Source organism: Brassica napus, chromosome A1, assembly GCF_020379485.1.
Source record: "Brassica napus cultivar Da-Ae chromosome A1, Da-Ae, whole genome shotgun sequence".
Taxonomy (NCBI): Eukaryota; Viridiplantae; Streptophyta; class Magnoliopsida; order Brassicales; family Brassicaceae; genus Brassica; species Brassica napus.
The window spans coordinates 15,002,247-15,030,195 of NC_063434.1; the positions used below are offsets into that span (position 1 = coordinate 15,002,247).

Sequence of the window (27,949 nt, forward strand, 5' to 3'; positions counted from 1 at the left end):
AAATAACAAATATATAGTTTTTCTTTTGATTCGTTATCTATTTTTATTCGAACTGAAAAATTCAGAGTTTTATTGGAACCATGTATGTGCGTTTTATATTAAAACAAAAGCAAAGTACATAGTGTGAACACATTTATGAATATAGTATGAACACGCTAGCATACTTATTATCAAATCATTGTGAAGCTGACACGTGTGTATTATAGTGGGAATGTATTTATTATAATGCTTCTCTTTTAATATATATATTTCTGAATAAAAGGTAAGTCGGTATTAGAATGATTCTCAACTTTAAGCATTTGAGTTAATACAGTGATATACTGTTGTGGATTCTTGTGGATATTGTGTAATGATTTGAATATGTTCTAAGGAAAGTCTGTATACGTACTTCCACTACTAATTTAGGCATATTAATTTCAGAAATAACTGAATTAGCTTTTCGATTTATGCAAGTAAAATTTTATATGAGGATACAGATTTTTGACATTAAAACTATTTTTTCACATAAAAACCTTATATACTCTTTGCTCAATATATATATGTATATGTATATATGTGTTGTGAAAAACATCTCCTCATCATAATTCACACTCATAGACATATCAATATCCAAGTTCATTCTAGATTCACTAATGGCGGGCTTCATCTTCGTTGCCGATCTGAAACCAATCAAAAAATAATACGAAAGATAAGGTGAAAATCATACGCCTTTGGAAATAATAGTTTTTGTTGCTGGTGGTGTATATAACCATTAAAATGGTTCTCATTGATTCTAACTTGAGTTTTCATTTTGACATAAAACAATATAAATTCAGTATGCTTTTCATCAACTAAATACCACAATATAACTGAATTATAAATCAATCTATTCAAATATCAACGTCTATGAACCGATGGGATGCATGTTCTCTAAAGGGAAGATGAACACAAAATCCCATTTCATTAATTGATGTCCCCTTTTCCGAATAAGTAAATGTACAACAACAATATTGTCTAACACAAAGTACAATTTGTGAATCACTATTATGTAATAGACAAAAATTTAAATTCTAATAAAAATATTTTATGTAACATAAAAATTTGTTTATAAGTTTGAAATAAGGATCTCACTCCGCGCACAGGTTACTACCTAGTTAATGTTTTATAAGAATATTTAATACTCCTTAAACTAGAATGAGACCTGCGCTTTGCGCATGGTGAGTTTATATGAACAGTAGTTAACAAATATTGGATTAAAATATAAACTTTATATTTGAGGATGCAAAATATTTTTGGCCCTTATCAAATTGATTTGGTATTCAATTTTGCATGAACAAATATTTTCTTTATTTATGGGCATGTCCAAACTTTATAAGAGAAATTGCCGGAATTAGATAAGTTTAAGTGAAGTTGTGACATGAATTTTAATGGAATTTGATGATTTCAATAGTTGAGAAGATTTTACAAGTTAAGAAATTAATGGTATAATAGGAGAAAAGAAAAAAGAATCATTTCAATTAATAAAAAGACAAAATGTCATTGTACCTTTTAAAATTTAATTAGAATCCATTGTTATTTGGATGATGACTTTTAAATTCCACTCAAAAATTTTTGTTATTGGAAAATTTTAGTTTTCATTGATTTTAAGATTCTATTAAAATCTATTGTTATTGGGATGTAAATTTTCTTTATTTTTACTCATAATATTCTTTACGTTTTAACAACCTAGCAAAAACTGTAAAGACCCACCCAATAAAGAGCAAAGTCAATATTTTATGTCCAATGATTCTTGCTGTAAGGTATACAGCAACATTAGTACCTCAATTTGTCGTTATTGTGGAACCTCGATGAAGGAGTGCAAGCTGATGGAGTATTCCCTAGTTGCAGAACGTCATTTATCATCACCGATGATCTGAAAGTGTCATTGAACTCTATGGGTCTTGTCCTGAATATCCTCAACGATCTTGTTTATGCTGGTTTTGATAAGCTGCAAGAAATGGTCATTGATGTTGGTTCTGAAGAGGTACTTGAATATCTTTAATTTTACCGTTTTTGTATATCTTTTTTTCTAACCTGTTTATTTATCTGAATGCAGGTGCTAACTTTGCTGGGTTGTTTATTCACTTCAGAAGCTCCTTTGACTGACACATTCCTGAGGAAACATTGTACAACAAGGAAACGTAAAGCGCTGACACCATTGGTGCAAGAAAATGCTGTTGCAGGAGATGCAGACAAATTTGTAGCTATTAAAGTTTATATTAGAAAGACCGACAAGAGGATTCTTTACGCGGAGTGCAGAGAAGATTTCATTGATCTTCTATTCACTTTTCTTGCTATACCGCTTGAGTTTGCCTGGGACCTTTCTGTTGACATTGTGAATATGGGCTGCGTTGGAAATCTGAGCAGAAGTGTGAAAAATTTGAGCTTTGAGAAGCAGAAAGAAGCCACAGTTTCCCAATGTGTGCTTCCTTATTATTATAAGTTCAGGGCTCAACTGCTTGATATTGTCATTCAGGAAGAAGATTCAGAATATGAATGTTTGGTCCCCCGCAATGGATATCCGAGTTCAAATTGCAAGTTCTCCAAGAAGATTAAGAAAGATGTGCTTTCTAATGGTGAACGGATTGTGAAGTTCACCCAAATGCATTCAAACACAAGTAGTTACGCTGGGGTTGGATTTGTTAAGGGAGAAACAAATTTCATAGTGTCAGATGATCTGTTTATCACACCGATGAGCACATCATCAACAATCTCATTACTAAGCAAGTTGCAGATGAACATCAGTGATATCGATGAGCAAGTGATTAACATTAGCAAGGCAGAGGTATGCTTTTGAATCTTCTTTTTATATCCTATTTTCTTTACTTGATAATTTTATTTTTGGTTCTTCTTTTGAATATATACCTTTGTTGCAGGCCGTTGGCTTGCTGAGAGCTTCCTTGATCACAACTTCTGCACTAACCAATGGTCTTTCCAACTTCCTCTCAAAGATGTAGCCACAAGAAGCAGCTCAGTCAACATCGAAGATTCAAAAAATCTGAAAAATCTCTTTGAAAGCATGGCTCTTGTTACTTATGGCCATTTGAATCCGCAATTGTTGTTTTTGGCTTCGATTATTATCTCCATCTCTACTTTCCACATAATAATTGATTAATAAGTCAATAACCTTTTATTAAATAATAAATTTGTTTAATTATTCTAAGTGACTCTCAAAGACTATAACTAGAAACAGAGGCTATTGGAATTTATCATGGTTCTGTCGAAAAATGTTCTCACAAACCTTCTGTCTAATTAATATTTTTTTCATTCTCTGATTTGCAATAACCATTTATCACTATAATGGTGAATATAGTTTGGTTTCCAGTTACTAGTATAATAATAGCAGGCTCTTCAACATGTTTGCAGAAGGTGGAAGAACTTTGAAGTCAAACTAACATTGATCTAAAATCCGAAAACACGTCAGATAATCTGCTGTTCAGTCCTATGAAGTCATCCTGAATTTTTTTATTATTTAAGCAAGTTGTGTAATGGGAAATTGGGGCACATATACATAAGAAAAATAAAAATTAAGTTTATACACATAGCATCACTTTGGCTGTGATATATTTCATATTGTTATAGAAAATTCCAAAAATATCCATCCCTACGCGTGTAAACGTAAACGAGTGTCTCTCCTAATTTTGAAAATTAAAAAAAGTTGTTTTTATTTTTCATACTCTTGCTAGATGAAGAAGAGAAATTTTAGGAGAGTACGTGGAAATTTGAGTTCGAGAACAGAAAAGTTGAAATTAACGATGAACGGTTCGGTCGTGCGGTGTAAGTAGGATATTGAAAGTTAGGGCCTTTACTATACCTCCTGACATGATAGTATAGTGTCATTTATATACATATGCGCTTCCATGATTGTCTTGGATGGTGTGAAAACTCACTATGAATCACTTGCAGTTGTAGCGAAGACATACAATGGCAGCCTTCTCGACCTTCACCCCTGACCAACTCCCGTAATGATATGTTTGATGGAACCCTTTTTTGCTTTCTCTACTCATATGCTATTTATAAGTTTTTGGTTTTACTAAGCTTTGCTATTAATATCCCCATTTTTACTGTGGCGGACATCTCAATTTGTTTATTATTTTGGAAGTTATGTATGGTTAAGTACAACGCTAAAGACTTGTTTATCAATTGTCATTCATTTATAACAGTGTTTTTATTCCTCTTCCTATTGTGCGTCTAACTTATGCTTTTCAGCAGCCAAATTAGACTTCTACATAAATGTTTTTGTCTCTTTTCCAATGCTTATTCGAACACCATAACTAATTTTAGGTTTTCTATGTATTATATATCAGTTGTGTCATTTATGTACTATTATCTTTGGTAATATATAATAACTTTCAACTACTTAAGCAACAACTAGCTTATATGTGGGTCTGCTATACTAAATTCCACAATTGTGATCCCCTTACGGTTCGAAATAGTTTCTTGTGTTTCTTCTGTCGGCAGATAACACATTCGACCACCTTGTATGACACAATGGCAGCGTCATTTACGTACCCCAGTGAATTAAGTAGGTATGATGTTAACGTAAATACTATAATACATACTTTTATAGTATCGTATCGGCTAACCTTCTGTCCCGCCTTGGGTTATTATATATCCCAAATTGTGCAACATCATATCTAACTCGCTTATTTTTTTTCTTCATTCACCTCGATCCTATTATTATCACCATCACCATTACTGATTGTTTTGTCGCCGCCGCCATCTTCTCTTCGACCATTTTCACCATTTTTCATCTCTTCCACCTCCAGTGTAGGTTATTTTCCTCCTCCCACCACATATTATTCTCTTTTACTTTACGTAACAACAACATCTCTTCATCCGCCTCTCTTATTTATACATTCACTTTTACTGCTTTCAGTTACAAAATGACCTAAGAAGATAAACTAAATTGTATATTTTTTTGTTTCATTCTATTATGATTGGTAGCATAAGAAATTTGGTAGATGCTCTGGTGTATTTCTGCTTCGACTAACCTGTACATTGTATAGTCTAGAATATTATTGCTGGTGTGGTGCTTTTGTTAACGTTTGTAACATGTTTCTCTTTTCACCATGCATATTTGCATTAATGCTTCGACTATATTATATGGTTTATAGTATAGTATATTTCAATCATGTTCGCTACACAATGTAACGCGCATATACTCACGCGCACGAGTGTGGAATGAGAGAAATGTCAAGGTTTGGTTATAATTGTTACATCAACTATTCAATGGCTATATTCTTAATTTTTTGAGTTGTTATGAATATTGGGCAAAATCACCCTTGTGTAATCAACAATCAAACAAGTGATTAATACTAGCAAATGAGATTTCTATATTATTCTTGATTCTATATTATTTTTGATTCGTGATCTTCTTCTCTTATTATCTTCTTTTTGTGTGACGAAATTATATTAAAGCAGGAAAAGATATAGGGCCGAAAACGAGACCCAATATCAAGAGGTTCAAACAAGTACAGAAGCAGATGAAAACAAAGCCCGTTTAGCTAACAAGTCGGCTTTTCGGTTCTCAGATTGTGGAACAAAAGAGAAAGAGATAGAGGCAAACGCAGAGGAGATCTGCATGATATCGGAGACGATACCGAAGATTTCCTTAATTTGGTGCCTATTTTGGATTGCTCTGATGAGCGTTTGACAGTCTGAGCAGACCCTGATACTAGTAATGTCAAGAGCTGCGGCTGCGAGAAGACCCGATCGAAGCGCTAGAGCTTCGGCCATAAGAGGAGAAGTGACGTTTTCTGTGCACAGTGATCCTTCGTGGAGTTGATTGCTGTCGGTGTTGAGATGATCCACGCTAAGCCTGAAGTTCCAAGATGCAACGGAGTTGCATGTCGTGCGTTGATTGTTGCCATCTTCCTTGTGGAACTGGATCCCTTGAGGTAGTCGCTTGTTTTCCTGTGATAAATTGTCTTGCGCTTAAATCCATTTGCGGGCTGAGCTAATCCTCTAAGCATGACTTCGTTAGGGCTAAGATTCTTGTCTTCAAAGATCAGTCTGTTTCTCACCATCCAAAGCGACCAGCAGATCCAAAGAAGGACGGGGGATGAGATACTTGACGGAGGAAGACAAGATATCTGTCGGAACAGCACCAAAGCTGATTGGAAGTCATCAACCGCATCTATGAGGATTGGTGTTGTGAGGGAAACTTTCTGCCACACTTTCTGCGCGAAATAACAGAGGAAGAAAACGTGCATTGGTGTTTCCACTTCTCCACATCTTGGAAAGGCTACATTGGTGTGTAAGCCTCGTCTTTGTAGTTTTTCACCAAGGGGGATTGCTCCTTTGATGATGGACCATGGAAAAACTCTTAGCTTTGGGGGACACTTTGCTGACCAGACCTCTTTTACCCAATTTAAACCTCCCAGATTTGCATTAGGTGGGGCTTGACGAGGGGTATTTGCTGCGAGATTATACCCAGACTTCGTGGAGTATATCCTGACGGTAGCGGTTGCCAAATATAAACATCTTCAGCGCCTGTTGTGCTGGGTTTTAGTGATTGGATTTACTCACTCAGCTCAGGTAAAACTTCTTCTATCCTCTGTTTGTTCCATCGTAGATCGCTTGTAAGCAGATCAGAAACCCTGAGGTCTAGAGTGTTCTCAATGATAGGTCCATAGGTTTTAGGTTTGAGTCAAGAGAGATCCAGGAGTCTTTCCATACGCTTGTGGTCTGACCATTTCCAATTGCCTTGCCAATATTGTCATGTAGGAGATTTCAGCCATGTAAAAATCCCTTTCCACCCGTGGGAACAGGCAGAGGGTAGTTCCACATTGAGAAAGCTCCCCTTATGGCAATATTTACATTTTAAGGCTCTTGCTATGAGGCAGTCTGGAACTGTTATGATTCTCCAAGCCAGCTTTGGGAGTAGAGCTTGGTTGAACAATTGGATATCTCGTAATCCTAGACCTCCCGCCGCCTTAGGTTGTGCCAAGTTGTCCCAGAGAAACCCAACATATACTTCTTTTCTCACTAGAAGAGGCCCACCAAAAACGTGTTAATGCTGATTGTATTCTTTTACAGAGGCTGAGAGGGAGCTCGAAGCAAGACATCGTGTAGAGGAATAGCTGTAAGAACAGACTGCATCATTGTAAGCTTTCCTGCTTTGGAGAGGAAGCATGTAGACCAGTTAGCTGCACGCTGTCTTTTTCTGTTAATAATTGAGGTAAATAAGTCCCTCTTCCTTCTGCCAAAATGTTCTGGAAACTCTAGATATTTTCGCACTCCTCCCTCTTTTGTGATCCATAGGATCTGTTTTGCTGCTGACTTTACTTCTTGTGGCGTCTTACTAGAGAAAGTAATAGCTGATTTAGCCGTGTTAACTTTCTGACCTGACAATGCTTCATAATCCAGCAGGAGCTTTGATAGTGCGTGACAGTTTTCAGGGGTAGAGTGGCAAAACATCATTGTATCATCTGTGAAGAACATATGATTGATACGAGGACTACCCCTTGCAACTCTGATGCCCTTTAAAGTTGCCTCTCCTTCCCGCCTTCCTACAGAGACCAGAGAGAAGCTTAGAGATGATCTTATAGAAGACATTGCATATGGCAATTGGACGGTAATCTTCTACCTTCTTTGCATCTGAGGTCTTTGGTATGAGTCCAATATGAGTTTGATTCATTGTAGGAGGCAAGACACATGTTGTGAAGAAACTCTGAATTTCGAGAACAGGGACCAATCACATCCCAATGGGATTAGAAGAAACTGGCTGAAAAGCCATCAGGGCTAGGAGCCTTGTTAGGGTGAATCGTGAAGAGAGCCTCTTTGATTTCCAACGGTGTTGGATCCTTTATCAGGGCCTCATTGCACTTTGGTGAGATTTGAGGCTCAAGTTCACTGGAGATTAGGGTACTATCCATCCTTTGATTTTCTTTGAATAGCTGCTCATAGTACTTACATATAAGTTTCCGCTATCTGGTCCTCTTCAAACTTTGGTTCCCCTTCATCAATCTCAATAACTGAAAGACAGTTTTTTGCTTTCCTTCCTTTAGAGATCGCGTGGAAATAACCAGTATTAGAATCTCCAAGGGCGAGCCACACTTGTCGACTCCTCTGCTGCTAGTATTCCTCTTCAGCCTTGCAGGCCTTTAGAAGTTTACCATTGATATCATGGAGATGGGCCTCATCTGAAATTGGGTTGACCATTGCCTCCTCAAGCTCTTCCCAAATATTATCAATAGCTTTTCTACTGTTCATCTGATATTCTTTGCTCCATTTGCAGATAGCTCTCCTACAAAGGTTGAGGCGAGCTTCAACACAGCGATGAGTGAACGCTTCCCAAACCTCTTTTTATAATTGCTTGAACTTCGGTGTTATCTCTGAGTCTCCTGTCATATCTAAAGATCCTCTTTCCTCTTTTCTTTTTTGTATCCAGAAAGGAGACTAGAGGACGGTGGTCCGAGCCTTCGAAGTTGAGATACTAGCTTCTGCAGAAAGGGAAGAGCTCAGCCCAGTCGGTGTTACACATAGATATGTCCAGTCTGCATTGGACTACGTGAGTCCACCATTTTCCCCTCCAAGATAAGTAGTTTCCAGCGTGATTTATGTCGAACAGATCTAGTTGTGAGAGAAAGGATCTAAAAGCACATAAATACCCTTCTGATCTTTCTGGTCCTCTGCTTTTTTTCATTGTTTTCCACAATCTCGTTGAATCTCCCGTTAGGAACCATGCTTCATTTGCGTTAGGATGTAGATCTGGTAGGGTGTTCCAAACCACTAGTCTTTTTGAGTGATCAGGTTCTCCATTCACAAATGTAGAGTGGAAAGTGATTCCTTTGCTAGTCATTGTAGTGTCAATGAAATTATGGGAGGTTGAGCGGATGGTAATCTCGATGTCTTTCTCCAGGTTAGTAGAAGCCTCCTCCTCCTGGGCTATGTGGAGAGACAATGCAGTACTTTTCCTCCATGATGCCTTCCAGTTCTTTCAGTACTACTTCATCGGGGTTTTTTGTCTCTGACAAGAAGATAATATCAGGATCATTCACCTTACGAATCTCTTTTAAAACGCCGGATTGTTATGGGATTCCCCAAACCACAACAATTCCAGTTTGCCACAACTAAGGAGACGGGTGTTGAGGTATGTGAAAATCCTTTTTTTTTCTTTGAGATAGCCGGAATTAGTCTGATGTTAGGTTGGTTGGTTAAATTGGAAGGACCTGCAACGTTCCTTTGGTTTCCATCTTGTTGCGTGTTTGTGATAGTTGTATCATTTGCAGATGATTTGCGGTCTGGTGATCTCTGTCCCCTAGTGAAATTTCTCTTTCTTGAGCAAGCTCCATGAAGGGTTAGTGGACTGGTCCCAGTTGACCTTAGCCTGGCAGGTTTAACTCTTCTCCTATTAGTCCTCTGTAAGGTGGTTTTCTTTTCTGCAGAGTTACTCTCTTCTTGAGCTTCCTCTGGTTGATCTGCTGCTTCATTATTTTCTGCTCTCAGGGAGGCAAGGTTTGACACAGGCTGGGTAGTTCTAATTGCTGCCGCTGTCTCCTGAGGAGGCGGAGAAGAGTGCATTGCCTGATAGCTTGCCACAGCTGCTGATAAGATACGGTCTACTGTCTCTTCCATCTGCCATTGTGCATCGCTATGTAAGACTCTTTGTCTTCTTGCCGCCGCTTCGATAGGGCAATTCATATACTGACGTGTTACCTCTTGCAGATCTTCCATTATCGCTTCCCTTGAAGGGAGTTGGGCTAGAGGAGTATGAACTTGCTCTTGTAGTTCTTCAGTAGTATATGGGGCTCGCGGTGGTGGTGTCTATCGCATAGCAGGGGAATTGACTTCCTCCTTTTGTGTTTCTCTGGGGTATTTTTCTCTCCACTGCATCATTTCCTTTTATTATCTTCTTTGAGTAGAAAAAGTTGTATCGATGAATCTAATGAAAATTATTGAGTAGACTGATGGCTTGCTTGCTTCATTCAAGAATCGTCTTTTAGTGATTTACCGCATAGCTCTTTATCCTTGAATCTGTTTTTATATACTTTTGATTACAGTAAGTTACATTAAGAAATCATTTGATCATTGCCAATGTCAGATATAAAACTAATCATGTAAATCAAGCACAAATAAAACGTTCATACAATTCGTCTCACAGCCGTTGGAATTGTTTGGATAAATGACAATGGTCAATATTTCGGTGTCTTTGCCGGGTAAGTCAATTGTCGGAATGAATGATTTTGGAAGCAATAGATCCCTTAGTGTGAGCACTATGAGATAGTGTTTTCATGTGTTAAAATATAAGTTCGTTTAAATAAATATGGAGGTACAAAGTGGATTGTTTATAAAACATAAAATGGAAAAAATTCTTAAATGTGCCACATTGAAAATATGAGGTTTCGGTAGCTTTAGACGCAAGTCTCTATCTATTTCTAAGTCAGAGAATGAATCCTCGGTCTATAGGAAATGCAATTCCAGCTTCACCAAGTACATTGAGAATAAGAAAGAGATCAACACACTGGTTTCCTTCTAATGAAACGGACCACTTCCCTCAGCCGTTAAAGATCGACTCAAACGAGGATTCTGGGAGTAGTATGAAAGAAAATATAGGTCCTGAAGATGATGAGAACACAGAGATAAACCCACTTTTGTGTTCGGATAAAAGAAAGGGTCAAGATCTAGCAAAAGAAGATGAGAATCATCCAATGGCAAAAGTAAGCATAACGTCTCATTGCTTGATGAGAACACAAACTAAATACACTTGATATGAAATCGCGGTCGGTATAACACAGCTGAGAGAGAGAAAACTGAGAAGATGATAATGTGTGTATACCAATATGTATACAATATAAATAATAATAAACACTCTGTGAATGGATGATCTGTTTTTGACTTTATTTACTTCAAAAGCAAGATTATATAGTAATAAACAATGAGGAAGAAGAATAACAAAAACTCAGAGGTTAGGAATGATGACAACTGGCTTCAGCGTGAAAAGAATGATATCAAACTTTTTATCGCATTTGTATCACTTGGTGGCTGTGATCAGAAGCACTTTCTGTGGACAATGGACGGTCCAGATTCGTCATACTCAGCCTTTGCAATCCACATCTGCAAATTTAAAACATATTTGTGTAACAATTTATCACAAATTATACACATAAACACAGATAATGGACTATGATGTAAGATTTGTATGTGAATTACCTGCTGGAAAGTGCTGAGGGAAGCCAAGATAGAGCCACCAATCCAGACACTGTACTTCCTTTCAGGTGGAGCCACCACTTTGATCTTCATACTACTCGGAGCCAAGGCGGTAATCTCTTTACTCATCCTATCACCAATCCCACCGAACATTGTGGTTCCACCACTAAGCACAATGTTACCGTAAAGATCCTTCCTGATATCCACATCACATTTCATGATTGAGTTGTAAGTAGTTTCATGGATTCCCGGATTTTCCATTCCGATCATCGATGGCTGGAACAGGACTTCAGGGCACCGGAAACGCTCTGCCCCAATGGTTATCACTTGACCGTCTGGCAGCTCAAAGCTCTTCTCGACCGAGGAACTGGTGTTGGAAGTCTCGAGCTCTTGCTCGTAGTCCAAGGCAATGTAAGAGAGCTTCTCCTTCATGTCTCTAACGATTTCACGCTCAGCAGTTGTGGTGAAGGAGTAACCACGCTCTGTCAGAATTTTCATGAGGTAGTCAGTCAGATCACGACCCGCAAGGTCCAGACGCAGGATTGCATGTGGCAGAGCATAACCCTCGTAGATTGGAACCGTGTGGCTCACACCATCTCCAGAGTCCAAAACAATACCTAAGCAAAAGAAAATGCAAAAGAGGACAAGTCAATAGAAGAATTATAGCTAGTTATAGAAATAATAAATCTAACCAAATAGAGATTTATTTAAATCCAAACTATAACAATCTTTATGTACTCAATAAACCGAACCGAACTCACAGAAAACAGAATGCACAAGGCCTAGTTATCGCAAACAAGCAAGCTATCTCTTGATGTATCATTGAGAACAACGCAAAATATTTGTGATGTGTTGTACGCAAAACAACTTAGACAGAGTCTTGTTCAAGAAAGAAACATAAGGGTTTATGACGTATGAGTGTACTAACCAGTAGTACGGCCACTGGCATAGAGGGATAGAACGGCTTGAATCGCAACATACATAGCAGGAGCGTTGAACGTCTCAAACATGATCTGAGTCATCTTCTCACGATTTGCTTTTGGATTAAGCGGGGCTTCGGTAAGCAGAACCGGGTGTTCTTCAGGAGCGACACGGAGCTCATTGTAGAAAGTGTGATGCCAAATCTTCTCCATGTCATCCCAGTTGTTGACAATACCATGCTCGATTGGATATTTGAGAGTTAAGATACCACGTTTGGACTGAGCCTCGTCTCCAACGTAAGCATCCTTTTGTCCCATTCCAACCATCACTCCCGTGTGACGTGGACGGCCAACGATACTTGGGAATACAGCTCTTGGAGCATCATCACCAGCAAAACCAGCCTACAAGCAAGTTGAAAGTTTAATGGATTCACTTTCAACTTAATGACATATGGTAGATCATTTAAATCTTGTTTTTGTTACCTTGACCATTCCGGTCCCGTTATCGCAAACGAGGGGCTGAATATCTTCACCATCCGCCATTTTCAAATATATCTAGCTGATCGCATGAGCAGAAGAGACAAAAGAATTATACATCTAAAATATGAAAATATTAAACATCGTGTAATAAAAAAAAGGGTCAGATTTTTTTTAAAAAAAAGCACCAATGGTTAAAGCCAAATTCGCATAACCAACACTATTAAGAAATCAAACACATTGGCCCAAATCTACATACCAGAGTTATGCCCAGTTACATATATGTATATATAAATATTTTGACTTCTTCGATTCTTGAGATGCAAAAAGAGAAAGATACCAACAACATGTTCGCCAAAGTTCTCTAATACTCAACACACTAACATTACGATTGCTGAAAAAAAAATTCTTCGACAGGTCATCGAAACCAAATGATTCACGCCAAGAATTTTCGAATTCTCTCTCACAATACATATATTTTCCAAACTAATAAACAAAATAAAAAATAACATTTACCTGATGAATTTACGTATAGACGATGAAGAGGACAAAGAGGCTCTCTGGAATAGGTGCCTATGAATTGGGTTTTTCAAAATGTCTAGAAAACGGAAGGAAATTTTGGCCCTTAATATCGTTCGACAAAAAACGGATCTAAGCCGTTAGTTTTGTATCTGAGCACGATATCTCAGCCTGTAATGACACGTCTCACCTATTTTTGGGTCGAGAAACGCCCGTCTGACCGAAAAATACGGTTCCAGGCTGTGTTTACCGGAAGAATAGGGCCAGGGGAAAGCTTTGGGCCTTTTATAATTTAGGCCATTCACTAAATAAAAACCATGGCTTTGAAATTTGTCAACCTAATTATTGACTTTTTTTTTCCTTATGTTCTGTTAATGATCTTTTAAAGCTAACATACCGAAAATGTTACATTTCATTTTTTCTTTATATTTTAATGAAATAACAAAAATAGTTCTAAACGGTGAAAATTATAATTGGATGAATATAAGACATGAATATATTTTTCTTGTAATTATATTTTTTTCGAAATTTAAGTGTTTGTATAAAAATAGCGACCAAATGAAAGATATTAGGGGGACGAGATACAAATTACTGAAAAGGCTAGGAGTAAATGAGAGTAATGATGTAGGCGCTGCCGTACTGGAGAAATGTGGTAATTATGATGGGGATATGGGTGGAGCTAAAATAATGAAAGCATGAAATTTTATTATATAAACTTCCCTAGTTGTCACTCAGCTCTTCTTTATTTTCTTGATTGGAATTATGCTAGGTGTAATGAGTGCACTTTCGGATTATGCGGTAAAATTAACCAGGATGAAGTTTTAAAACCATTATTGCTATATGTACGTAATATATGTGTAGAATCAAAATTTTGACCAGTTGAATTGAAACCGATTCAAGATGGTATTCGGTTTAGATTGCTGAAAGACGAGATGACTGATTTAGTGATGTGAAGGATATTGAATCGTAATCCCAGTGGTTATGGAAAATGGAAAAAGATATGGAAAGAAGATTTTGAAAAATTTTTACGAGCCATGATATATAAAGAGAGTGGTAACCTAAGAAAGATGTGTGTTTTCTGAGAGAAGATATCAAGGCATTAGGGTTATAAGCAGTGGCGGAGCCAAAAATATTTTTTAGTGGGGTCAAAACAAAATTATTCATATTTTTTTAAAAAATTAACCTACATTACAATTCATCTATTCTTTATTTGTATCACAATTTTTTTAACAATATTTAGATTTTATTTGAATAAACAATAAATACAACCACCTAAAAACCAAACATCATTAAAAACATCGTTATAATTTCTAACATTTTTAATATTTGTATTTTGGGAACAGATGCATTATCTATTAAGAATAACAAACTAAATTACATATTTAAATACATAAATTGCAAATATAGATCTTAAATTTTCAATGAGTTTAAATCATGTCATATCTAACTTGATATAAACACAAAATATGACCTACAGATACTAAAGTAAATTAGAACGCAAACATGTTTTACTTGTCTTTTTGTAATGAAAAGTAAAATATATGAAAACAAAAAACACTAGCAAGAAAATAAAACAATCAACGTAAAAGATTTGTTGACATTTTAGATAGTAATTTGTGAATTCATATTAAAGTGGATTCAAATTAAAACTGAGTCCAAAATGAAGTAAGCCCAAAAATAACTTAAAGTAATTATTTGATTATTTTGTCTTTCGCATTTTTTTTATTTGTGGGGTCAGTTAAAAATTTATGCTGGGGTCACAAACAAAATTTATACAAGAAAAACACATAATTTTTTATTTAGGTGGGGTCAGCTGACCCCCCTACCACCTTACTACCTCCGCCCCTGGTTATAAGAGAATGACAATGTGAGAACTGTAAAGGTAGCAATTAGGGTTGTGGTTCTCACGTTTCGGGTAGATTAAGAATTGGTCAGTCGTGATACACGATTGTGTGTAGTGACATAAATCTTATTAAACAAGATTCTTAAGTTTTTTTTAAATGATTCTTAATAAAAGTATTGTTGAAGAAAGTTCAGTGTTTTCAAACTCTTTACATATTAGGTCTATGTTCTAGGTATTTCATTTGATGTCAAAGCGGTCAACCTTTTTGATCTCAAGTATCGTTTACAGGTTGAGATTTTGGTAAGAACATGGATCACACGAAGGAGCTAATCGATGTGCATAAGCCAATCATGTTGGATGGCGGGAACTTTGGACACTGGAAAATCAAGATGAGACATGTCATTTCTGGCATCGATGAGGAAGCATGGGCTGCTGTTGCAAATGGTTGGTCAGAACCTACCATGTATGATGAAAAAAGGAAAGAAGTGGCGAAACCATTGGATCAATGGACGACAAAAGAAAATCATATTCTAAATTCAACTTAAAGGCAATCTCCACGATATTCTCAGCAGTTGATATTGATCAGTTCAAAATAATTCAAGCGTGTGAATCAACAAAGGCTGTATTGGTCAATTACTTTGAAGGGGACACAAGTGTAAAAAAAGACTCACCTTGATCATCTTGAGACCAGTGGCGGAGGCATGATTTATGTTTACAAGGGTCAATTTAACAACAATTACAATTTACAAGGGTCAATAAGTTAATTCCGGAATATTTGGAAAGACGGCCTATTTCCACACAAGAACTATCATATAGTAATAAATGCACGCAATCTTTCAATCTCTTCCTAATTGCACATCATTTAAGTTTAACAACCTAGTTCCACACACAATAAAAGTTTGAAACCCATTTCAGCCTTAACTTTGAAGGAGGAACTAAGTGGGAGAATCTGAGGATGGTCATCATCAAAGTTTTAGAAGGAAAATACAATATTTTGTTTTTCATATGGGTCAACCGACCACCTTGGTTACACCCTAATTTCGCCACTGCTTGAGTCTAAGTGTGAGAATTTGAGGATGGAGGAATATGAGCCTCTGGGAAAATTTACTGCTAAACTGAACACCATTTCAAGTGAGGCGGCAGTGATAGGTGAGAAGTACTCATAAAAGAAGCTTGTCAAGAAGCTCATCAGGTGTCTCCCCATGCGGTTTGAGGCATACAAGGCTGTCATCAAAGCTACCATGAACTCAGATGAGACCAAGTACGACAAGCTGGTTGGACTACTTATCTCATTTGAGCTAGAGCGGACTGAAGACCAGCTACTCCAGTGAAAGACATTGCATTCACGGCTAACTCTGAGGATGAGAGAGTAAAGAAGTTTCAACAATATGGTGAAAAGACTTGACAAAGGAGTGTGTAGAAGTCTTGGTCGGTTCAACAAAGGTGGAAATAAGCGAAACTCAAGAGCGTATGAAGAGCGACAAGATTGAAAGAAGGATGTTCAATGTCATGAGTGTGAAGGGTATGGTCATATTCAACGGGAATGTCCTCTGTTCAAAAGGGAAGAGATGAAGTGTTCTGAATGAAAAAGCATGGGACATCTGAAAACTGAATGTCTGAATCTGTAGAAGAATGGTGAGAAATTTCTCTTGTGCTTTAGCGACACATAATCTGAGGACGAAGATGAAAACAAGGATCTTCTACTAAACTTTGTTGCACTGGTAGGAGATGAAAAATTACTTTTGGACTAGGTCAAAGACGATGACGGAGATGAGATAGATGTCAAGAAGGAATATTACGAGTTGTATGATTAACGCATGAAACTAAGTCATGAGAATATTCAGCTGATAAAGGACACAACTATGCTGAGTTAACATTCTGACTATCGACTCAAGCAGTTCAGAGGACAAAGAGAACAAAGCACTTGAATCCGATAATGTTTTGAGAAGCGTGAAGGATATAGAGCAGGAGCTTGTTGATGAAAAACAGAAAAATCTTGTGTTGGAAGATCATGTAGCGAAAATGTGGCAAGCGTTCACAGACGAACATGCAAAAGCTCGAGGGTTGGAACACAATTTGACTGAAAATCACAAAAAGATTTGGATGCTGAGCAGAGGAACCAAAGATCTCGATTAACTCTTGGCGATATGACAACCTCTAAATGTCAACTAGGCTTGGGGTACAATGGGAAGGAGTCTGCAGCTACTGTGTTTGTGCATGGAAAGGAACCACTGCAATAGCAAGTGACCATTGCCGAGAATGTTGAATTCTCTGGGCCAAAGGATCCAAAAGAAACTCAGGTCACAGCAAGATATGTGCATGCAACACTGAGCACTAAAGGGAAACACGTATCATATGCCAAAGAGGAGAATCAAGTGAAACTAGTTACTCCATCAGCTATAAAACGTAGAGGATGTTTTTCCTGTGGAAGAATGGGGGCACAAGAAGGCATTTTGTTATAGATTTCTCCGGAAGACTCATCAAGCTTGGAAGGCTGGTAAGTGTTTTATCGAAAGGAAATGGTTCGGAAAGGTGTGGATAGCTAAAACATACTTATATCCTAGTCGGGTCCAAGTGTCTGAATCGGAGGACATACTCTGCAATCATGTCATGACCAGTGAAGATGAAGATGAGATAGAAGAAGACCTTAAGATTGCACTTACTGTGAACGAGAAAAATATGACGAGAGCCTGGTACTTTGACAGCAGTTGCTCTCAACACATGACGGGAGATGGTAGCAAACTCAAGAATCTGCTTCAAACAATTGGAAAAAGGTAATGTTTGGTGATGGAAAGAAGGGAAAAATCCAAGGAGTTGGATCAATTGATCGCTCAGAACAACCATATGTCTATCTGGTAGAAGGACTAAAGTCAAATCTAATCAGCATAAGTCCGCTGTGTGACGAAGTTCTTGTTGAGATGAAGCAATAAGAAGCAAAGAGGAGATGAATACACTCGAACAAAAGCAAAGAACAATTTACCTTGGAATGCAAGTCTGGCCGTACAACCTAACCTAGCTTGGAGTGCAAGAGAGGGAAAGGGTGTATTTAAATATGGAAGTATGCATAATGTCACTAAGGAAGCAGGCTGTGGTCGCCAATGTGAGAGAGAGAGCCGTTGGAATGGAAGTCATGGGTTGCTTAAGGGTGTAAGTGGTCCTCCCATCCATTTGGACCTGTCACTTTTACCTGCTGGATCTGAGCTTGCTACTGTCCAAGAGAGACTTGTTTATTCATTGTGTAGGATTCTTTGTTTACAATTATCTTGGGGATTTATCTCCCTTTAAATATACTTGTAACATGATTCAATTAAGGTAACGGATTCCGAGTAGTGAAGTTTCCTTCACTCGCCGTATCAAGAGCCATTTGATACTGTAAGGCGAGACCTCGGAAGAAAGTGCTTAGCAGCTGCACTTCGTTAAATCCGTGGTGTGGACAGTCTCGCTGGAAGAACCTAAATCTAATCCACGCATCTTTGAAGGACTCTCTAGCCTCCTGCGAGAATGTGGAAATTTTGTTTCGAAGTTCTTCAGCGCACGCCTCATCGAAGAAGTTCCGTAAGAAATCATTCTTGATGTCGGTCCAGGATGTTAAGGATGCTGTGGGTTGCTGCCTAAGCCAGTGCATCGCTTCTCCATTTAGCGTGTATCTGAAGAGCTTGCACAGCAGGTAATCTTCGGGGACTCCTTCCATCCAAATAGCAGCGATTAAATCCTCGAACCGTTCTAGATGGTCCATAGGATGCTCGTGCGGTAACCCAGAGTAGGGTATCTGCGACACGAGAGTGTAGTATTGAGGCTTCAGCTCGAATTTCTGCTTCTGGATCTCTGAAAGTCGAATAGCTGATCTGTTGGAATAGTACTCATCTGGGCGATTGTAGTCGGCCAGTGGTTTCGATCGAGCGTCCTCATCTACAGGTTGAGCAGCTTCTGTAGTATCAGTATCAGGGATTACAGTCCCCTGAGCGTCTATTTTCTGACCTGTTGCATTACGCAGTTGACCGTCCTGGTCATACAGGTTTCCGTTCTCGTCCTGTGTTAGAATAATAATGTTTACCACTTTTGACGACACGGTATCGATCGACGTACGCGGTGTAATATCGATCGTTGTCGAACGATTAGGATCGATCGACGATGAAGGTCTGGTGTCGGTCGACGGTTGGTTGTGAGTATCGATCGACGACGAAGTTGTTGCGTCGAGCGATGTGGAACGTTGACCTCAACGGATGATGCGTTCCAAGTGAGCAGGATCGTCTGAGAACAGCAAGTCTTTCTCCTTGTTGCTTCTGGTACCGCTGGGCATACACCTGAAAAGACAAGAAAAAGATTATGTTAGAAAGGGGGTAGAGAAGAGAATAAGAATCAATAAAACTAAATCTAATGGCGATCAAAGCTCCCCGGCAACGGCGCCAAATTTGATACCACTCAAATTACCCTAAGGAGTGTTACTCTCATCAAAAGAGGTTCAGATGTAGTACTTAGGGATCGAATCCACGAGGAGCTAGGGAACAATTAAATCTAGTGTTTATTAATTCTAAGAGTTGTAAATGTTTAGATGAAATAGCAATAGTAACAAGCAAAGTAAATAGTAAATGTAACTTGATTGGAAATGATATTAGATGTAGGGCCACTATTCAGGTGTTGGAGATTATAATATCTATAGATGCCTATTTGTTGCATGTATGATATGTTAGAGCTCAACCGCTTAACTCAGTGATCAGCTGCGCATGTTTCACTGGTTAACTGGCTAGATCTCGTGTCTCAACGGTTAGTATGTTGACAACGAAAGAGTGTCGATCGACGGTCCTATTGGGACATCGACCGATACACCTTTGCCTAAGTCGACCGATAGTCAGTTGAGGACATCGATCGACGGGTTCTAGCCAGGCCTATGCGCGAGTATGATATGCTCTATTAAGATACTAAATTGGCGGTTAGCCCTCTCTAGCAGTCCTAATATGATAGATAGATGTCAGGATGGGATAACAAGGGTCCTTGAGTATGCAATCCTATAATCATGTTCTAGTTAGAAAGGCTAAAACAAGCAATGAATACAAATCTATATGAATATCAGAACAAGGCAGATCTATAGTTTGGGGCTAATCCCACAAACCTATCTGAACCCTGGATCTAATAAATGAACTACTCAGACATAGCAAAGCAATTCATGACAATGAAGAAATGGGAATTCATAGTATAGATGAAAGAATTGAAAACAAGGAGTTCCAATCACAAGTGATCTTCTCTCCAAAACTCTCTCTCTTTCTCAAAGTAAAACTGTAAAAAAAAGCTCTCTCTGCCGACAAAACACTTAGGCAGTATATAATCTACTAGGTTAAAAACTTGTCAGGGCATTTTCGTAATTTGGCTTGGACTTGGGCTTCAAGTCCGCTGGATCCAAAATATTGTGTGTCCAATGTCTCGACATCGATCGATGGTACTTGTGTACATCGATCGATATTAATCTTCATCTGTCGAGGCATCTCTTGGTGTCGATCGATAGCACTGGATGTGCATCGATCGATTGTTCTTCTTCTCGTCGGCCTCTACATGGTCAGCTCGGGTGAAATGTCCTTTAAGCTCCAAAATGCTCCAAAGTCATAGCTTTACTCCGAAATGCACCTGAACCTGAAAACATACCTAGAAGAGTAGAAAACATAGATATATATATAGTAAAACACCTATATACCATAGATGAAAACGGGTCAAATCCAAGGTATATCAATAAGCTACAAAATCAGATCCTACGAACCTCGATGGTGGTCTGATGACTCTCCTTTCCCTGTCTCTTGCCAACAAGTAATCATCAAAAGACTCCATATGACTCTGATTTTCTTCCTCGTCTTCCTCAGATTCCTCTTCCTCTTCTGATTCAGTTTCTGATTGTGAACTTCCCGAAGTATCTCCACCTTGACTAGTAGAATCCCCACTTCCCGAAGCTTCTCCACCTTGACCGGTAGACTCATGAACTGAACCACTTGTAGTCGGCCCTTGAATAAGATCAATGCTAAAAGTGACTTTCTTCTTCTTCTTGGAGCTAGTCGCTTCTATCTGATCTTGATCTCTATACAGCTTCTCCTCATAAAAGACTACATTCCTGCTGATAGTACACTTTTCCTCTTCTTGTAACCACACCTTGTAACCTTTAGTACCCTGTGGGTAACCCACGAAGAATCCCTTAACAGCTCTTGGACCTAACTTGTCCTATGTTCTGTGTACATAAGCAACACAACCAAACCGCCTAAGATGATTGTAATTAACTTTTGACCCTGACCACACTTCTTATGGAATCTGAAACCTCAAAGATGCATTAGGAGACCTGTTTATCAGATAAACCGCAGTCGATGCTGCCTCAGCCCAGAACTTCTTCTCCATTCCTGTTTCTGCCAACATACACTTGATGTTATCCACTATTGTCATGTTCATCCTCTCAGACACTCCATTCTGCTGTGGAGTATAAACGCAAGTCCTGTGTCGTTTAATCCCTGAGTCTTGACAAAGCTTATACATCAGATTATTGCATAACTCCAATCCATTATCTGTCCTTAGACACTTTATCTTCTTCTTTGTTTGATTTTCCACAAGTACCTTCCACTCTGAAAAATTCTCAAACAACTCATCTTTACTCCTTAAGAACCTGATCCAGACCTTCCTTGAGTAATCATCGATGAATGTACGAAAGTATCTACATCCTGACAGAGTTGGCTCATTTGAAACTGAGCCCCATAGATCACTGTGAATGTATTCAAGAATACCTTTGGTAGTATGTTTTCCCTCTGGAAAGCTTTGCTTGTGGGACTTTCCAAATATACACTCCTCACATAAATCTAGTGTGTAGACCTCTTGAGTCTCGATAACCCCTTTGACCAGAAGATTCATGTTCTTAAGACTCATGTGTCCCAATCTTGAGTGCCATCTGTTTGTCAAGTTCACTTCAGCTCTGACTACAGATGCTTCTCCCTTCACCACCGATCCTTGCAAATAATACAACCCATCTTGATATTTTCCAGAAATCACCTTCTGACCATTCTTGTAGAAAGTAACTTTGAAGTTTTCTCCTTCATACTTGCAACAGCTCTTTTCTATTTGGACATAAGAGATGAGATTCCTGCTCATGGTTGGCATGTATCTCACATCTGACAAGATTACCGTAGCTCCTTCTGAGTTTATGATCTTCACCTTGCCCATACCTTTAACTTCACTGAAAGTATTATTTCCCATTAATACCTTTCCACCATCAATCTCCTTGAAGTCAAATAAACAATCTCTATCTGGTGTAATGTGGAATGTACATCCAGAATCCATGGCCCACTCACACTCTTGGGGTATTTTTCACTTACTGTCAAGATCATAGGAAACTCTTTTTCCTAAGCGACATTTGCCGAATCAGCTGCCCTCCCATTCTTCCTTTCAGGACAATCTTTCTTGAAGTGTCCTTCCTTCCCACATATCTAGCACTCTCTAGCTTTATGTTGATTCTTTGGCCTAGATTTAGACCGTGAATCCCTGCTCTTGGATCTTCCACTTGACTGACCAGAACCCTTTCTCTCAGGTCTACCCCTGGTCACAACCAAACCTTTTGCATTTGACTTCGCCTTTCCAATGAGCCCATTTTCCTTTAGCTCAACTTCCTTTTCGAATTGCCTTGGGATACTAGACAGGACCTGGATTGCTTGGTATTCATCACTCACATTAATGTTCAAACTTTCCAAATCATCTACCAGTCTCAGAAACACATCAAGATTCTCCTCTATGCTTTTGTGCTCTTCCATCTTAAAGCTTGCAAACCTCTGCTTCAAATAAATTCGGTTAGGTAAGGACTTCGACTGATAATCCCTTTCCAGAGCCTTCCATACTCCTAGAGCTGTTGTCTCCTTCATAACCTTTCGAAAGATCATGTTGCTAAGAGAAGAGCATATCAGATTCTTTGCTCTCTTATCCTTCTCCTTTTTCAGCGGATCAACCGGAGAACTCCTAACTTCTGTGACCTCACCTTCCTTTTCTTTTCCTTTAACAGAACTCCTGGATTCTTCTTGTTCAAGAACAAAATCCAAACCCTGAAGCTCAAGCAGCATAAGCATTTTAAACTTCCATAAACCAAAGTCTCCTTGACCGTCAAACTTCTCCACCTCAAATTTACCTTGAGCTGGTTCCATGACTCAAGACTTTATCCTCTGCTAAAGCTGAACACCCAGTCAGTAACCTTTACCTTCTCCAAACAACTCCAAATGCTGAACAGAACCAGAAACCCCAGAACCTGTGCAGCCAAACACCAATAGCAGATCAGAAACTGAAACCGTAATCTTTCTTTGTTGAACCCGATGCTCTGATACCACTTGTTGAGAATTTACTTGACCAATTAACCGGTTTATCTCACTTGACTAGTTAACCTTAGCACACTTCTTATTGTTGTTTGAGTTTGTTAAAGACACACAAGATTTGGTTACCCAGTTCCCTTTCGGTACATCTGGGAGAGGACGACACTCTCAACGATTCACTAGTATCAAGTGTATAGAAGAGCTTTCTTACACAACCACCTCAGTGTTTCTCTATTCACCTAGAGACAACACAACAATAAGCTAAGACTTGAGCTGACTGAACCTGTGTGTATAAGAGGTGAAAGTTCACACTTCCTCTGGAGAAGAAACATCCTGAGACTCTTGACCGGATCTCCCTTTGTTTCTCCTCTGTGTTTTGTAGATTCTCCTTCAAACCCCTCTCTTTGCTCTTGCTTCTTGCCTCTCTTCTTCCTTAATCTCATCTTTTTGGTAAATGAGTGTTATGAGTGTAGGAGGCAAGAAATTAGGTTTAGAAAATATTTATAGTGTCTCCCTAAACCCTTACACTAATGGGCTTACGACCACTATGGCCTAGATACAACAGATTTCATTTCAAGCCTATTGGGCTTCGACCAATAAGGCATCCATAGAATAACATCCATCCTGATTGTAACCATCAAAAATGCATCCACAGAATAACATCCATCCTGATTGTAAACATCAGAAGTTATCCACAGAATGTCATCTATTCAGACCAAATGCACATAATCAACAAAGTTGTTTCAACGGTTCTCTTTTCTTGAAGTCATGTTCCGGTGGACCAAAAGGAAGTTGCTCTGGCGGCGACTTTCAAGTGGTGATGACGGTGGCCGATCGTTGCGATGCGTGTTTCCTCTTTCGCTGAGGCTCTCACACATGTCCCAGACTAGCTAATCGTAACGCGAGGTGTTGTGTCGGCTTCCGATCTCCTTAGGCATTTTTTTTTTGTTTCTGGTCCCTGTTGGGCTTCTGTTTGTGTTTTTGTTTTTTTACCTTCGGGCCACTTTGTAACTGGGCTTGGCCTTTTTATAGAAAGTTTTACAGTGAAAAAAAAAAAAAATCTATCGATTATTATGCAACTATATCTCAACCTATCATCTACGATATATAATGAATGACCCATACAAAAACAAATACTTGGTCATGAGAGGATTAGTTTTGTATGTAATAATTAACATTTTTCAAAAGTATGAGCAAACACTTAAATGAATATGAAAAAGAATAGAAAAGGTTCATAAAAAATTATTTGACTAAGTAACCTATCAAAACAAAGACCTCCAACACAAAGACGATAGTAAAATAGCCATGGTAATAAAGATACCGAAGCTGATTCCAAAGGAGTGGTAACAATTTCTTAAACCATATATGAGAGAAAAATCTGCAATTCAACATTAAAAATTCCATAGCAGAGGAGATAACACATAGCGAAAATCACAATTATGGAAAAAAATGCATCTAAACAGTAAAAAATTGTATAGGGAAAATTGATAGGTTTGTGTTATCAATAACATAACTAGCCTCTAATTTTGCCTCTCCACTAGTCGCTAAAATTTTATAATTATCTCAAGATAATTTGCATACCTTAAAAGACACTAATCATAAATAATTTTTGGGCTTTTTGCCTTGAAGTCAAACACAAAACTAATCCATGTTTTTTTTGGAACTTTCACTTGCCTCTTTCACCCTCAAAGTTCAGATTATTCACAAAAATGCCATCACTTTTTTTTTCGTTTCGAAAGTGCATATTCTACTCTATCACCCTCATCTTCCTCAAGTATTCACAATTTTACCATTGCCATCAATACACCAACCACCATGAACAACCAATTTGAAACTCTTAATGCACCTAAAAATCGATTTCAACTCTTTCTTTCTCAATTCTTATGAACTAAAAACAACATCTATTTACTTTCTCTCCATATTCATCCAAAAAAAGAAACCAAGATTTTGATTCTAAAATTTTATGGTTCATAGAGCCATTAAAGGTTACGATTTTCGGTGTTACTTTCGTTTAAGCTTATGTGTGCTTGGAGAAGACTTCTGTGTGCTAAGGAAGTTATCTAACTAATTTAAGGTATGAAATCAAGATTTTATCCAAATCTGTTCGCCTAGAATTCCGGGTAAGTCTTCTGGCTGTAGAAGACTTACATGGAAGTCTTCTGGTCAATGCAGATGTTAGTTTTGCAATTGACTTTTAAATGTGTTTTTTAGATGACTTATACTGAAGTCGTCTATTTTTGTTTGTTTTAGAAAAATCTCGAGGAACCCAGAGACGACTTCCATGTAAGTCGTCCATGATAAAAAGGTTAGTTTTGCATTTGACCGGAATGTGTCAGTAATTTGACTTCTTCAGGACGACTTACTTGTAAGCCGTCCAGTAGAAAACCAAAAAAATCAATATTTTATAATGACTAGACGACGTCCAAATAAGTCGTTTCAGGTCAGTTTTGCAATTCGAAAATAAAATTTAAATATTTAATTTACTATAGACGACTTACTTGAAGGTCGTCCATTCGACGACTTACACGAAAGTCGTCCATGATTTTATTATGAGATTCTGGTCAAACCTTGCTTATCGTAGACGACTTCCGAATAAGTCGTCGACCGGACGACCTTCAAGTAAGTCGTCAAGAAAATAAGTTTTATTTTCCAATTGCAAATATAACCTGAAACGACTTAAATGTAATTTGTCTAGTTATAATAAAATAATGATTTTTTTTTTGTTTTCAACTGGACGACGTACAGGTTAGTCGTCGAGCTGGACGATTTCTTTGTAAGTCGTCCAGAAAAAATCAAATTTCTGACACAATTCGGTCAAATGCATCACTTACATGTTTATCCTAGACGACTTACATGGAAGTCGTCTCTTGTTTTTCCGAAACAAAAGTATGCCAAAATTTACAAAGGAATACTTCCAAAGAAGTCTGTTGTAGAGACGACTTCTCTCGAAGTCATCATTTGTAAAATTTTAACTGCAAAAATGACCTAAATGGACGACTTCTACGAAAGTCTACCAGACGACCTCCGTGGATGTCGTCTGCGTCAATGTTTAATAAACTTGCGATTTCTCTAAAACGATAAAGATTTTTTAACATTTTCTTGTTAATTCATGTTTATTAATCAATATTTGGGCTACTGAATGAAATTTATAACTTAGTTGGTGATTTTTATGAGGTTGCTAACATTTATGTTAATTAAAGTTTCTAGCTAATGTGTTTTTAACCCATACATGTTCTATGTTTGCTAATGTGTTTTATTTTGAATTTTTGCAGATGGATTGTCAGTTACATGCAGTGTATGGAGATTGGTTGTTGAAAGATGGCTGTTGGAATTTTGTGGTTGATAAGTTCAAAGGCGCGAGACTGTTCTTTTTGAGTGAAAGTTTGACACATGCTGAACTTGTTGCAATGGCTCAAAAAGATTATAACCTCGACATGAACACAGAGTCTGTAGAGTTAGCCTACTCATTAACAGAAGCAATGATGCAAAAGCTGGCTCCAGACACTCCTCCTATTCATGTTACAAGTGATAGACAAGTTCAGAACTTGCTCGAGATAAATAAAACGCATAAAGTACGTCTTTGTGTATCAAGCCTTAGGAAGATGAGAACGGTTCCAGAGAAAGGGGATGAAGATGATGATGATATGGCTGAAGATGATGAAGGGGATGAAGCTGATGAAGGGGAAGAAGATGATGATGATATGGCTGAAGTTGAAAATCATGATGGGGAGGAGGATGGTGCGGAGGAGGATGCTGATATCCCTGATGTTATTGAAGTGGTTGATGATGCTGAAGATTACAGTCAATATGGAAAGGTTAAAGATGGGGATGAGGTAGAATATGGTGATATGGGTTTTGAAGATTTCAAAGGGACATATGGTGGTGAAGGGATCTATGTCAACCAGAGTTTTGCTAGTAGGGATGCACTGGTTTCAGAGATGCGGTTGACAGCGGTTAGGCGTAAGTTCTCCTTCAGAATATACAAGTCAACAGAAACTCTCCTTGTGGCAAAGTATCGTGTTAATGGTTGTGGTGGAAGATCAGAGAAAGTGTAAAACATGAGACAAACACGTTTTGGGTAACCAAGTATGTGGAAACGCATACATGTTATGTGGAAGACATAATCGCTTAGCGGAAACACTGTACTACGAAGTACATTGGTAGGCTTTTCATAGATCGTGTTGAAATCATTGATGGGTTGAATCCGCATCATATTAAAGATGCAATGAAGAACATGTTTGGCATGACACTTGATTACACCACTTCATACAGAGCATTGTTATGCGCAAGAACTGGTGAGAGGATCAGCAGAAGATGGATATGAGCGACTGCCTTCATATTTGGAGCAATCAACGCAGCAAATCCGGGTTCAGTCACTGGTATTGAACTTGATTCTCTGAATATATTTAAGTATCTATTTCTCTCCTTTGGAGCATCTATCCGAGGTTTTCAGTATCAGAGAAGGGTCATTGTGGTGGATGAGAGTCACCTAAGTGGGAAGTATGAAGGTGTTATGTTAGTTTCAGCTGCGCAAGATGGTAATTTTCAGATATTTTCATTGGCTTTTGCGATTGTAGATGGTGAAAATGATGAATCTTGGGAATGGTTTTTCACCAAATTGGCGAGTTGCGTATCTGATGAGTATCCTTTGGTGATAGTCTCCGACCGACACCATTCCATTAAGAGTGCGTGTGATAAGGTTT

General features: G+C 38.2%; 2 protein-coding genes and 1 non-coding gene across 4 annotated transcripts; 2 read left to right on the plus strand and 1 right to left on the minus strand.

Moving 5' to 3' along the window:
* The first annotated feature begins 1,912 nt into the window (after window positions 1–1,912).
* LOC106413132 lies at window positions 1,913–2,975 on the plus strand. The gene is made up of 3 exons (XM_048778216.1): window positions 1,913–2,002; window positions 2,075–2,803; window positions 2,895–2,975. Exons 1-3 carry the CDS (start codon window positions 1,913–1,915, stop codon window positions 2,973–2,975), a joined length of 900 nt encoding a protein of 299 aa, XP_048634173.1.
* A 7,819-nt stretch (window positions 2,976–10,794) lies between these two features.
* On the minus strand, window positions 10,795–13,208 carry LOC106414058 (actin-12-like). Of its 2 annotated transcripts, none has more exons than XM_013854774.3 (5): window positions 13,086–13,208; window positions 12,576–12,651; window positions 12,101–12,494; window positions 11,176–11,789; window positions 10,795–11,079 (listed from the first exon to the last, which is right to left on the minus strand). In XM_013854774.3, exons 2-5 carry the CDS (start codon window positions 12,633–12,635, stop codon window positions 11,014–11,016), a joined length of 1,134 nt encoding a protein of 377 aa, XP_013710228.1. In that variant the 5' UTR covers window positions 12,636–12,651; window positions 13,086–13,208; the 3' UTR covers window positions 10,795–11,013. The 2 variants fall into 2 exon arrangements, with proteins under 2 accessions (XP_013710228.1, XP_022574729.1); XM_022719008.2 differs by having other exon boundaries at window positions 12,576–12,647; window positions 13,086–13,159.
* A 5,142-nt stretch (window positions 13,209–18,350) lies between these two features.
* On the plus strand, window positions 18,351–18,457 carry LOC125579332. Its single transcript, XR_007317317.1, has one exon. It is a non-coding gene; the product is annotated as a small nucleolar RNA R71 (small nucleolar RNA).
* The last annotated feature ends 9,492 nt before the right edge of the window (window positions 18,458–27,949 follow it).

What these genes read in the sequence shown, in the direction of transcription:
- LOC106413132 (XM_048778216.1), top strand. Translation starts at nt 1,913, where the DNA reads ATGGGTCTTGTCCTGAATATCCTCAACGATCTTGTTTATGCTGGTTTT. An exon ending in TTGATGTTGGTTCTGAAGAG is followed by an intron (nt 2,003 to 2,074) that starts GTACTTGAATAT and finishes ATCTGAATGCAG; the next exon opens with GTGCTAACTTTGCTGGGTTG. An exon ending in TTAACATTAGCAAGGCAGAG is followed by an intron (nt 2,804 to 2,894) that starts GTATGCTTTTGA and finishes CCTTTGTTGCAG; the next exon opens with GCCGTTGGCTTGCTGAGAGC.
- LOC106414058 (XM_013854774.3), bottom strand. Translation starts at nt 12,635, where the DNA reads ATGGCGGATGGTGAAGATATTCAGCCCCTCGTTTGCGATAACGGGACC. An exon ending in TGCCAGTGGCCGTACTACTG is followed by an intron (nt 11,790 to 12,100) that starts GTTAGTACACTC and finishes TCTTTTGCTTAG; the next exon opens with GTATTGTTTTGGACTCTGGA. An exon ending in CCCTCAGCACTTTCCAGCAG is followed by an intron (nt 11,080 to 11,175) that starts GTAATTCACATA and finishes TTAAATTTGCAG; the next exon opens with ATGTGGATTGCAAAGGCTGA.